Source organism: Schistocerca americana, chromosome 3, assembly GCF_021461395.2.
Source record: "Schistocerca americana isolate TAMUIC-IGC-003095 chromosome 3, iqSchAmer2.1, whole genome shotgun sequence".
Taxonomy (NCBI): Eukaryota; Metazoa; Arthropoda; class Insecta; order Orthoptera; family Acrididae; genus Schistocerca; species Schistocerca americana.
In genome coordinates, this window is record NC_060121.1 from 565,896,745 (window position 1) to 565,911,000 (window position 14,256).

Consider the following 14,256-nt stretch of genomic DNA (forward strand, 5'->3'; position numbering starts at 1 on the left):
AACACTACCATCGCTGCAGCATTCTCTCATCTGTAGTGTTTTTATAAACATTGCCGGTAAATACAATTGGTGTGTGCCGACAACTACAAAATTAATAGAGATGTATGAAGCTGATGAGGCACTTTACAACGTGAGGCACCCTGAATACAAAAATAGATTAAGACGATTGGAGACCAGACCTGACCTGACCTGACCTGACCTGACCTGACCTAACCTAACCTAACCTAACCTAACCTAACCCAACCCTCTCCTGTAGCAAGGAATTGGAGTGTTACAGTGAGCCTGTCTTCTGCAGATGTAGCAGTTCTTAAGTGAATATTGTGCTTTGTGATATGAGGATACACTTCACTGAGCACATACAGAAATGTATGCTCATCCATTCTTAAGTAATTGATGTACGACTTGATGCCCTCCACTACAAGCTCACATAACAAGTTTTGTTGAATGCTTCCATTGTGTCGTCGTAAAACCCACGGCTTCACACAGGTATGTTTCCTTTTTCCCCCTGCTTCTCTTCCGCAGATGCACAGAGTGCAATTGTGGTACATGCAACTGCTGCGGTTAATAACAAGCAAGTTATTGTTGTCAGCTATCTTGAACTTTGACGAAAAATATGATGACAGTGTAATACCCCTTCTAGCACTATGTTAAAGATCTTTGTCTAATATACTTGACGGAATATTTGATCATATCTTTGATCAAATCTTTGACAAAGAAATTTGATAGTGTAATACCGGTGTTATCAACATGCAATAACCATTCACACTTGGCTGGTGGCAGCATTAGCAGTGGAGGATATATTACAGCTTTTTGGGGGAAGTGGAAAACAGTGCAAACGCAGTCATATTGTGGAAAGGAAGTGATTTATAAGACATCCTAAAGGGTACAATCATTAACTTTTGGGCCAAGGTTTGAAGCATTTTCAAAATGGCTTAATTTCTGAACTGTTTCTGTGCCATCATGGTTAAAGTATGCTGTTCATAGCAAAATGGCAATAGAAACTGCAGCCAAGACAACTGTGGTGCTCCAGGGACCATAGAGTACAGTGATGAAAAATGATTGTGGAGGAGTGTACAGGTGAACAGATGTGCAGCTGTTGAACACCTGACTGCCCAGATTACCAAGGGGCTAGCAACAGTGTCTTCTCAACGACCATTTAGTGAATGTTGCTGCTTATGGGCCTCTGCAACAGGCACCTGGTTCATGCACTCAAGCAGACTGCTGTTCATTGGTAACAAAGGCTGTAATTTGCATGACAGTACTGCAACTGGATGTCCACTACATGGTGAAAGGTAGCCTTTTAAGGTGAATCATGTTTTCTGCTTCATCGCACAGATGTGTATTGACATGTATGGTATGAAATGTCTGAAAGTAAACAAGGTGGGAATAGTGTGGGGAATTTTTTCATGGCATTCTCTGGGTGATACCATCATTCTGGAAGGCACAGTGAATCAACAGAAGTACGCATCTATACATGGGGACCGTGTCCATCCCCACCACCCAGTTTATTTTTCCTCGGCACTACAGCATCTACCAGCAGGACAACACAATGTATCACACAGCTTGCAGTGTACACGCATGGTTCACAGAGTACCAGGATGAGTTTACCATAATCCCCTGCCACCAAGCTCTCTACATTTAAACCCATTCAAGAATCTATGGGACCACCTCGATTGGGCTGTTTGAGCTATGGATGGAAACTTAATGCAACTGTCCACAGTGCTGGAATCAGCATGGCTCCATATCCCTATTGGTACCTTCCAGAACCTCACTGATTCTCTTCCTGTGCATCTTACAGTGGTCGACTCTGCAATAGCTGGTTATCTGGGCACTTGACAGGTGATCACATTAATATGACTGGGCTGTGTGATGAGCAAATACAATAATAATAAGCAAAAGAGCAAGTCTATTTAACTATGAACTTTATGATCAGAAAAAATGGGCAAACTTATAAATACCATTTTGTGATATTACTTATACTTCTGCAGGGACTCACAGAAGCTGCAAAAAATGGTTAAAAAATGAAATTTTTCAGATGGAACAATTGGCAAATTAATAAGCTTCCTAGTGAAAGTAGACTTTTTGGAGTCAGAAAATTCTGAGCTATAAATTATGGTATTACATTTCAGAAACAACCATTACTTAAGATTTGAATGTTCTACAACACAAGATCTTTGATTATGGACAATTTTTGATACATAACATTTTTTGAAAAAGTAAGATCTTTAATGAAAAGAGGCAAATGAGAGCTTCCAGCAGATTATATCGAACAGACATCTGTTCACTATGAATTTCAGGTAAATTAATTAGACTGTTGTCATCAGTAATTGAGAAATGACAATGTGAACAATAAAATTTTATGAATTCCTACTTGAATAAAAGAGTAGCTAAATGTAAGGATTGGTACAAGAACAAGTAGGATGGTTCTACCTTGCTCTGTTATGAAGTATACAGTCTGGAAACATTGGACCTGATAGCAAAAATAATTGTTGTGACTCGCCGATCATTAGCGTGTCCTCTACGTAAGGCGCTGTCTGCCAGCCATGCAGCAGCTGCGCCACCTAAGCGGCCAGCCGAGCAGCGCCCGCTAGACTGGGACTCAGTGCTCATTCGAATGCTAACGTGTACACATGTCTTGCTTGTCAACTTACTCTGTGACTTATATGTGTTGTGTCGTTCTGAAATATATGTGTTAAACTTGACGTTATAACAACTGGCGATGAGGTAGTGAATTTTTCCTTTTCACCATTGACCCACAGGTTTCCATGGCTACTGTCGAGCAACTATTGCAAAATCTCCTTGAACAGCAAACGCTTCTAACAGCGGCGATTCGCGATTTCGTTGCTATACCTCCTTTTCCTCCTAACAACGAGACAGCGGAAGACCGGTCTGATTATGAAAAACGTCTTCGACAGCACTTCTTGGCATTTCATGTCACGGACGAACAACCATGTAAGTCTCTGTTCCTTTTCTGGATTTCACCTCAAATGTATCGGTTGTTGTCGCAATTGGCTCCTCTGAAGGATCCTGTGTCTTTGTCCTTTGCTGAAATGTGCTCACTTCTGTCTGTCTATTTTCAAAAGCAAACACATGTGGTAGCCTCTTGTGTTGCCTTTTATCGTTGTCAAAAACAGCCACATCAATCCAATTGCGCTTGGGCTGCTGAACTTCATGGCCTCAGTCGAAAGTGTCAATTTGTTACTGACATTCACAAAGAATCCTATGCCGATTCCATGGTACGGGATGCTATTATCCGGTCGGCGACCGACAAAGAAGTTCGGCAACATGCCCTTCAGTTGGCAAATCCGACTCTAGATGAAGTTCTCTCCATTGCGCAGTCTTTTGAAATTCCTCGTGCCACTGGGGCGCAAATAGAGGAGTGGGGTGATGTCGGGAAATACAACCTCTGTGCACTGTTGACGACGCGTGCGGCGCGTCCCCGCCGGCCGACGTGGCTGCAGTGCACTACCACGTGCAGCCTTGGCCTAACTGTAAACAACCCACTAAGAAACTGCAGCAAAACCCCTGGCAACTTCCTTCATGTCCGCGTTGTTTTACGAGACATTCACGCGAGGATTGTCCCCAACGTTGGGCTGTGTGTCACAATTGCAAAAAGAAAGGTCATGTGTCTTCCGTTTGCAAATCCGACCGCATACATGATGTTCATGAACATGACGCTGATTCTGATTCTCTGTTACCTGTCAATTGCACTTCTTACCTTTCACGGAAGTTATTCCTCACTGTCCAAATCCTTGGTCGAGATGTTCGCATGCAGGTGGATACCGGTTCTGCTGCCACTATAATTAATTCTCAGACGTATCTTCAGTTGGGTTCTCCACTCCTGTCACCTGTCACTCAGCAATTACAGACATACAATAAACAGAAGATTTCTCTCTTGGGACAGTTAAATGCTGAGGTATCTTACAAATCCATCGTTCGCACTGTCCCCATATTTGTGGTCGACCAGAGTAACGCAGAGAATCTTTTTGGTTTCGATGCCTTTCGCGTTTTTGGGTTCTCCATAGATGACTCTGTCAATATTGTCTCTGATGCTATTCCTTATGCCCAACTGGATTCCTTGTCGACGACATTTTCGTCCCTTTTTTCTCCTGGGTTAGGCCATGCAAACGACTTTGAAGCTCATATCACACTCAAACCCACTGCTCGGCCTAAGATTTTTTGGGCTCGGCCCATTCCTGTGGTCCTCCGTGATTGGGTAAAACGGGAGTTGGATCGTCTCTCTACTTTAGGGGTCTTGCTTCCTGTCACTTCCAGTGAGTAGTCCTCTCCTGTTGTTGTCATTGCTAAGCCAAATGGTCATATTCGTCTCTGTGGCGATTTCAAAGCCACTGTAAATGCTCAATGCCTCATCGACACTTACCCTATGCCCCGTCCTGAAGAACTGTTCACTAAACTTGCTGGAAGCCAGTATTTTTCTAAAATTGACCTGTCAGAAGCTTATCATAAACTTCCTCTCGATGCTGCTTCCTGGCAGTTTCTGGTCCTTAACACGCCTTTCGGCCTCTATCAATACCAATGCTTGCCATTCAGTGTTGCTAGCGCCCCTTCTCTCTTTCAGCGATTCTTGGAATAATTATTGCTCCCTGTCCCTGGGTGTATCAATTACATGGACGACATTGTTGTCACTGGCTCCACCACTGAAGAACATCTTCAAAATCTCTGCACACTTTTTCATGTCTTACAGACTGCCGATCTTAAGTGTAATCATCAGAAATCACAATTTTTTCAGGCATCTATCACGTACTTGGGGTTTCAACTCTCTCGGGGTGGTATTCGTCCACTTCAGCAAACTGTCGCTGCGATCGATGCCCTTCCTCGCCCCACATCTGTTAAGGAACTGCAGGCATTCTTGGGGAAAATAACATACTATCACAAGTTTTTACCATCTGCGGCTTCGGTGGCTCAGCCGTTGCATCACCTGTTGCATAAAAACGTGCCTTTTCACTGGTCCGCGTCATGTGATGCGGCTTTCCAGAAATTGAAGACTATGCTGAAACAGGCCCCGTCCCTGGCTACTTCTTGTTGGCCAACATCTTGATCTTGCCACAGACGCCTCTCAATACGGGGTCAGTGCAGTCCTTGCGCATCGTTTTTCTGACGGTTCAGAACAACCCATTGCTTATGCCTCCAAAACGCTCATGGATGCCCAACAAAAGTATTCTCAAATTGAAAAAGAAGCTTTGGCCATTATCTATGCTCTTCATAAGTTTGGTGTTTTTCTCTATGGCTCAAAGTTTCATCTTGTTACTGATCACAAACCACCTGTTTCCTTGTTTCATCCATCAACGTTACTTCCCGACAAGGCTGCACACCGCCTCCAGCGTTGGGCTCTTTACTTGTCTCGTTTCAATTTCCAGCCAACGGCTCAACATGCAAATGCTGATGCTCTGTCTCGCCTTCCCATGGGTCCTGATCTGGCATTCGATAGGGACGAACTTTTGTGTTTCCACCTGGATGTTGCCAAACAGCGGGTTGTGGACGGGTTCCCCATCACTGGGGACAGGCTGGCAGCTGCTACGGGTTCTGACCCTACCCTCTCCCGGGTTTTACTCTGTATTCAGAAGGGTTGGCCAGATCGCCTGTCCGCTATGACTTCTGATCCGTTGCAGAATAACTACGCTTTGCACTACTGCCTCACGGCTAGGGATGGTGTTATCCTCCTTTCCACTGACAATGCTTCTCCGCGTGTTGTGGTACCTGCGTCTTTGCGTGCTTCGGTCTTGCGCCTCCTTCACAAAGGGCACTGAGGTGTGTCTTGCACAAAATCTCTGGCATGCCGTCATGTGTACTGGCCTGGCATCGACTCTGAAATAGCACACATGGTCGCTGCCTGCAGCCCTTGTGCGTCACAGGCCGCTGCCCTGAAGTCATCTTTGTCACCGTGGCCTTCGCCTGAGAAGCCCTGGGAGCACATTCATGCTGACTTTGTGGGACCCTTTTTAGGTACTTATTGGCTCCTCGTAATTGACGCCTACTCTAACTTTCCTTTCATTGTCCATTGCATGTCGCCTACCACCGCGGCAACCACCAGTGCTCTCACCCGCATTTTTTCTTTGGAAGGCCTCCCCTCCACTCTTGTTACTGATAATGGTCCACAATTTGCCTCTTCCGAATTTGCAGATTTTTGTGCTCGTCACAGCGTTATGCATGTCACGGACCCGCCGTTCCATCCACAATCAAACGGTGAGGCTGAATGACTGGTCCGCACATATAAGGCTCAGATGCGGAAACTTCTGACTTCTTCTGCTGCTGATGATGCGCTTCTCCAGTTTCTGGCGTCTTACCGTTTCACTCCCACAGGTGACCACAGCCCGGCTGAGCTCTTACATGGCCGACAGCCCCGCACGCTACTTCATCTTCTGCAGCCTTCCACCTCACGGCTGCAGGTGCCTTCACTTGGCCGGTTCACCGCCAACGACCTCGTCTGGGTACAGGGATATGGCAGGCGGCCAAAATGGAGCCCGGGTCGCATCTTACGACACTGTGGCAGATGCCTGTATGAAATCCAGACAGACACGGGTGTTGCAGTGTGTCATTTGGACCAGCTTTGGTCTTGTGTGCCAGCAACGCCTGTTCCGAATGCAACTACACCACCTTCAGCTCTACCTGACACTCAGGATCTTGGCATCTCTCAATACTCACAACGCAGCCCTCTCACCGTCATCGTGATGCCAGCACAAGAACAGACGCCACCAGGAGACGTGCCCATGCAGGAACCAGATGACCATCCTCTGTCAGAGCAAATCTACTCGCCTCCTCCTACAACGGACGCAGACACATCGCCCATGTCTCCTGTCATATCAACTGGACTTGCCGCAATGGGCAGATTGGTGCATGGGGCCCCAGCAGATTCGACCCCTACGTCTCCTGTCATCTCGACCCGTTATCATCGGGGACACTTCCGTCCGTACGGGAAGCCTCCTCCTCGAGACTTTACGGCGAGTCAAACAACGCCTATGGACATTAGCCATCTCCAGGACACCTCCATCAGGACCAGTGCAACAATTTCAAAGGAGCGAAAAGTGTTGTAACTCACCGATCATTCAAAGCGCCGCCTCCCAATTACGCGCGTCCTCTACGTGTGGCGCTGTCTGCCAGCCATGCAGCAGCTGCACCACCTAAGCGGCCAGCCAAGCAGCGGCCGCTAGACTGGGACTCAGTGCTCATTCGAATGCTAACGTGTACACGTCTTGCTTGTCAACTTACTCTGTGACTTATATGTGTTGTGTCGTTCTGAAATATATGTGTTAAACTTGACGTTATAACAATAATTATGAATGTGGTAGCAACACCTGCGTTCAGTGCAAGTACATGGCAGATCAATAAACACACAAACACTGCAGTGTTCAAATCAAACCAGATGGTTTACTTGATCTACATCTACATCTACATGGATACTCTGCAAAACACATGTAAGTGCCTACCAAATGATTCATCAAACCACCTTAACAATAATTCTCTATTATTCCAATGTGGAAGAAACAAACATCTATATCTGTCTGCGTGAACTCTGAATTCTCTTACTTTGTTATGATGATCATTTCTCCCTATGTAGGTCGCTGTCAACAAAATATTTTCGCATGTGGAGGAGAAAGTTGGTGATTGAAATTTTGTGAGAAGATTCTGCCGCAACGAAAAATGCCTTTATTTTAATGATGTTCACCCCAAATTTTGTGTCATTTCAGTGACACTCTTTCCCCTATTCCGCAGTAATATAAAACATGCTGATCTTCTTTGAACTTTCTTGATGTGCTCCATCAATCCTATCCGGTAAGGGTCTCACACTACACTGCAATACTCCAAAAGAGGATGGACAATTGTAGTGTTGGCAGTCTCTTTAGTAGATCTGTTACATTTTCTGAGTGTCCTGCAAGTAAAACACAGTCTTTGGTTTACCTTTCCCACAATATTCTCTATGTGTTCTTTCCAATTCAAGTTGATCATAATTGTAATTCCTAGGTATTTAACCAAATTTCCAGCTGTTATATTTGACTGATTTACTGTGGACCCAAAATTTAACAGATTCCTTTTAGCACTCATGAGGATGACCTCACACTTTTCATTATTTAGTGTCAATTGCCAATTTTTGCACCATATAGAAATCTTTTCTAAATCATTTTGCAATTTGTTTTGATCTTCTGATGACTTTACTAGTCAATAAACGACAGCATCATTGGCAAACAACCTAAGATGACTGCTCAGATTGTCTCCTAAATTGTTTACGTAGATAAGGAATGCAAATGGCCTATAACACTACCTTGGGGAATGTCAGAAATCACTTATGTTTTACTCAATGACTTTCCATCAATTACTATGAACTGTGATCTCTATGACAGGAAATCACGAATCCAGTCACATAACTGAGATGATATTCCATAAGCACGCAACTTCACTACAATCTGCTTTTGTGGTACAGTATCAAAAGCATCCTGGAAATCTAAATATACAGAATCAATTTGAAATCACTTGTCAGTAGCACTCAACACCTCATATGTGTAAAGGGCTAGTTGTGTTTCACAAGAATGATGTTTTCTAAATCCGTGTTGACAGTGTGTGTCAATTGACTGTTCTCTTCGAGGTAATTCATAATGTTTGAACACAATATATGTTCTAAAATCCTGCTGCATATCAACGTTAATGATTTGGGCCTATAATTTAGTACATTATTCCTACTACTTTTCTTGAATATTGTTGTGACCTGCGCAACTTTACAGTCTTTGGGTACAGATGGTTCAAATGGCTCTGAGCACTATGGGACTCAACTGTTGAGGTCATTAGTCCCCTAGAACTTAGAACTAGTTAAACCTAACTAACCTAAGGACATCACAAACATCCATGCCCGAGGCAGGATTCGAACCTGCGACCGTAGCGGTCTTGCGGTTCCAGACTGCAGCGCCTTTAACCGCACGGCCACTTCGGCCGGCTTGAGTACAGATCTTTCGTCGAGCGAACATTTGTGTATGATTGTAAAGTATGGAGCTATTGTATCAGCATACTGTGAAGGGTACCTTGCTTTACTTCCTGCACCAACAAACAACAGACTGAGTAAAGAAGACTTGTATTCAAAAGTGGAGCCTCAAATTTCAGGAAGCATAAATAAAGTGATAGACTAATTGCAAGGAACTGCAAAGTACCTACAGATCCTGAATTTTAAAACACACAAACAATAAGCAAAAATGCTTAATGTTCTTAGAAGTTACTGAAAGTAGTTATGTACTTACGTTCTGTTAGGTAGCGTGTCATCTGATTTCCACACTGTACTACTATTTCCTCCATAGATTTCAGCTTTCCTGAGCTAAAAGTAGGGGTGAGCATAGCACGTACTTTTTTCCACTCAGCTCCCTTCAGGTTAATTAACATGTTATCTATGTGTGGTCTGTTCTTCAAACGTAGCACTGGTCGGTCCACGAAGCAGTCAAAATCACGGACCATGATGTTCCTGATGAGGTCTGGGTCTCGAACTATTAATACAGGTCGACGGCCCTCAAAATATCCTGCATATATTTAACTGTGTTTTAACAATGAACATAATGGAATATCGGGCCTATCTCATAAAACCAAATTTTAATAAAGACATAATTAAACAACAACTTTTAAAAGCAGTAAATCTCATTATAAAAGAAATGGGCAAAATTGAGAAAAAGCCATCAGTCTGTCAATTACAATGGATGGTTCACACAATATATTATTATTATTATTATTATTATTAACAGTTTTATTAAATTACAATACATACTATTCCTGAGAGAATACTCCAGGTATTTCATACATGTTCCAATTATAATAGTTCATTCATTTATCATGTTCCATCAATCTCATCCAGATGTTTGTGTCTTGTACTGTGACTGTATAAATCACAGTTCAGCTTAAACTCATGTTATTGCCAGAAAGGAAAACCATTAAGTATAAGTGTGTTGGGAAGTGACTGTGAGAAATCCAAATTCCTTAAAGGACTTCTGCAGGATGTATAGTTATCTACCTCACACAATATTCTTACTGTACAGTTCTGATGAGTAGACAGTTTATTTACTTTAGGCACTAAAAGTAAACCACCTGAACAGGCCACAAAGGCCCAATGATCCCGATTGGCCACCATGTCATCCTTAGCCCACAGGCATCACTGGATGTGGATATGGAGGGGCACATGGTCAGTAGACCACTCTCCCAGTCGTACGTCAGTTTACAAGGCCATAGCCACTACTTCTCAATCAAGTAGCTCCTCAGTTTGCATTTACTTTAGGCACACTACTTTAAAATATAGTTACAGAAGGCAACAAGGAGTAGAAATATGCAAAATAAGCCAACACTCTTCCTTTTAGCTCAACACAACAACAGGTGCTTCCAAGGGCATAGATGCTGAACTAAGCTTCTTGTTTAATTTATCTGTGTATTGATTCTATTTTAACTTGTTAACCAACTGGAGCCCCCGATAACTTTCACACAGTGTATTTCATTTAGTGTACAACCATTAATGTTTATGTCTCATGCTAGGAAGTCGTAATTTGCTGGTTTAAAATTGCATAATATGAGTCATTGTGAGATTAATACAAACTGTTAGCTGCAAACTACTTGTAGGTGTCTTAAGATATCATCTGAGCTATTTCTGTAAAGGCTGATTTTGGACCCTTGACCAGTATGCTTGTGTTGTCAGCAAATATTATAGTTGTCACTGGAAGTTCATTTATGTAAGTTTTAAACAATAATGGATCAGTACTGATCCTTATGGCACCCAACAGGGTATGTTACCTCATATTTGAGGTTCGCTTCATGCTTATGACACAGGTTGTCAATGCAACCCTCTGCTTTCTATTATGAAGGTAGGACTTCATTTACGTAAGTTATAAACAATAACGCAGTTAGTATTGATCCTTATGTCATCCAATAGGGTATGTTACCTCATATTTGACGTTGGTTTCATGCTTATGACACGGGCTGTCAATGTGACCCTTTGCTTTCCATTATGAAGGTAAGACTTCATCCACGCAAGGTATCATTAAAGCCACAGTACTTTAGTTTTTCAAATAGGATTTTGTGAGCTGCACAATCAAGTGTTTTGGCAAAGTCATAAAATAAACTGGGTACTTTTTCTTGTTTTGCTCTGATAGCCCTTCATTTGTGAGGTATTGTATTGCGTTCTCTGTGCAGAACCATTTACAAAAGCCGCCATCACAATCTCTTTCAAAACTCTATACAAGTCAGCCAGCAATGGCATGGTATTTTCCTACATACATAACAATATGTAGATACAAAGCACTTGCGAAATAATTTGCACAAGTGGACATTATATAAAACCAGATATCAAATTATCTGAGGGTTCTTGCTATGAAATATGTCATCACACAAAGCAGATGTACCAATTCTAACAAGCCACCATATCCTCTTTCCATTAATTCATTTTGTCCCTGTATTTGCAAGGTGGCTAGCAAAAAAAGTTATATTTCTTTCTTGACTATAACTGTGTGATATTCAACTATTCACAATTGAGACTGAATAGACATAGCACTTTCTACATTTTTCTCCATCAACATTTTGATGACTCCAGTTTCAAAAGATAATTAAAGAAAATCTTAAAGGAGACAGTCGGATATGCAAGGAATCATAATATTTCATACAAATATAACATTTTCTGTAAATCATTGCGTTGAATGTAACTCTGCACCTAATGCAGAAGTGATTATTCCTAAAATATGTTACCAGAAAGACAATATGCACAGATCAATGGAATCAAGCTACAGATGCTTGTTGTAGCTACTACATTCAATATACAAAACATTTACAACCATAATACAAGCTATAAACATCATTGCCATAACAAGAAAAATCTGTGGGTTCATACTCAAGCATGTGGAAAGATATCTGTGTCCAAAAAATACTATTAAAATGTAAATCATTCACCTATTTTCAAAAATTTGTCACCAACAAGTAGCCAATATTCCTCAAATCACAAACAACTGTTGCTATCCTTTGCTGCTGTAGTTAACCACATTTCATTATCCTTGTTTTGCTTTTGGATGTTCATCTTACACACACCTCTCAAGACACTGTCCATTTTGTTCAACTCCTCTTCCAAGTCCATTGCTGTCTCTGACACAACTACAAGGTCACTGCTAAACCTCAAAGTTTTTATTTCCTTTCCCTGAACTTAAATTCCTACTCCAAATTTTTCTTTGGATTACTGCTTGTTCAATGTACCATCTGAATAACATCAGGAACAGGCACCAACCCTGTCTCACTCCTTTCTCAACCACTGCTTCCATTTCATACCCTTTGACTCTTATTACTGCTATCTGGTTTGTGTGGAAATTATAAATATCATTTCACTCCCTGTATTTTATCCCTACTATCCTCAGAATTTCAAAGAGAGTATAACAGTCAACATCGCCAAAAGCTTTCTCTAAGTCTACAAATGCTATAAATGTAGGTTTGGCTTTCTTTAACCTATCGTCTAAGTAAAGGACAGAATTGTCTTTCATGTTCCTACATTTCTCCAGAATCCAAACTGATCTTCCCCGATGTCAGTTTCTATCAGGTGTTCCTTTGTTCTGTAAAGAATTCATGTTAGCATTTTGCAACCATAACTGATTAAACTGATAGTTTGGTAATTTTCATACCTGTCAACACCTGCTTGCTTTGGAATTGGGGTTGTTATGTTTTTCTCAAAGTCTGAGGATATTTTGCCTGTCTCATTTATCTTGCACACCCATCTTTCAGAGCATCAAATTCTTCTCACAGTATCATATCTTTCATCTCGTCTTCATCTATGTCCACTTCCCTTTCCATAATATTGCCTTCAAGTTTATCTCCATCTATATACTCCTTCCATCTTTCAGCGTTCCCTTCTTTGCTTAGGACTGCTTTCCCATATGAGCTCTTGATATTGAAGCAGCTGCTTCTCTTTTCACCAAAGGCATATTTAATTTTCCTGTGGGCTGTGTCTGTCTTTCCCCTAATGAAATATGCTTCTAAACGCTTACAGTTGTCCTCTAACCATTCCTGTTTAGCCATTTTGCATTTCCTGCCAATATGATTTTTTAAGCGTTTACATTCCTTTTTGCTTGCTTCATTTGCTGCATTTTTATATTTTCTCCTTTCATCTATTAAATTCAATATATCTTGTGTTATCCAAGGATTTCTGCTAGGTCTTGTCTTTTTACCTATTTGATCCTCTGATTCTTCTGTTAAAGCTACTCATATGTCTTTGATTGTATTCCTTTCCCCTGTTCTAGTCAACCTTTGCCTAATGCTCCCTCTGAAACTCTCAGCAATCTCTGGTTCTTTCAACTCATCCAGGTTCCATCTCCTTAATTCCCTACCTTCTACCTTTCTCTTCAGTATTGGTGTACAGTTCATAAACAGCAAATTGTGGTCAGAGTCCACATCTGACCCTGGAAATGTTTTACAATTTGAAACCTGGAGCATTAGTGATGATTAAATTATGCTCTGTGCAAAATTCTACCACGTGACTTCTTTCATTCCTTTCCCCCGGTCCATATTCACCTCCTATTTTCCCTTCTCTTCCTTTTTCTACTATCAAATTCCAATCCCCCATCACTATTAAATTTTCATCTCCATTAACTACCTGAATAATTTCTTTTATCTTGTCATACATTTCTTCAATCTCATCATCATCATCTGTGGAGCTTGTTGACATATAAACTTGTACTACTGTGGTGAGTGTGGGCTTTGTGTCTTGGCTACAATAATGCATTCACTATGCTGTTCATAGCAGCTTACTCACATTCCTGTTTTCTTGTTCATTATTAAATCTACTCTTGCATTATCCATATTTGATTTTATACTTACAACCCTGTATTCACCTGACCAGAAGTCTTGCTCCTCCTGCCAACAAACTTCACTAATTCCCACTATATCTAATTTCAACCAATCCATTTCCCTTTTCAAATTTTCTAACCTACCTGCCCAATTAAGGGCTCTAACATTCCATGCTCAGACCTATAGGAAGTCAGTTTTGTTTCTCCTGATGATGACATCTTCCTTAGTAGTCCATACCCGGAGATTCTATGGGCAACTATTTTACCTCCGGAATATTTTGCCCAAGAAGATGCCATCATCCTTTAACCATACAGTAGAGCTGCATGCCCTTGGGAAAAGTTATGGCTGCAGTTTCCCTTTGCTTTCAACCATTCACAGTACCAGCACAGCAGGGCCATTTTGGTTGATATTACAAAGCCAGATCAGTCAATCATCCAGACTTTTGCCCCTGCAAATAGTGAA

General features: G+C 41.7%; 1 protein-coding gene across 4 annotated transcripts in view; it reads right to left on the reverse strand.

Moving 5' to 3' along the window:
- The window catches only part of LOC124605431 (cytochrome P450 9e2-like), a 121,604-nt gene that overhangs the window by 41,128 nt on the left and 66,220 nt on the right, over positions 1–14,256 (reverse strand). For all 4 annotated transcript variants that reach the window (XM_047137096.1, XM_047137094.1, XM_047137095.1 and 1 more), the window contains exon 3: positions 9,243–9,515. In XM_047137096.1, the coding sequence (XP_046993052.1) occupies positions 9,243–9,515 (273 nt within the window). The remainder of the gene's footprint in view (positions 1–9,242; positions 9,516–14,256) is intronic.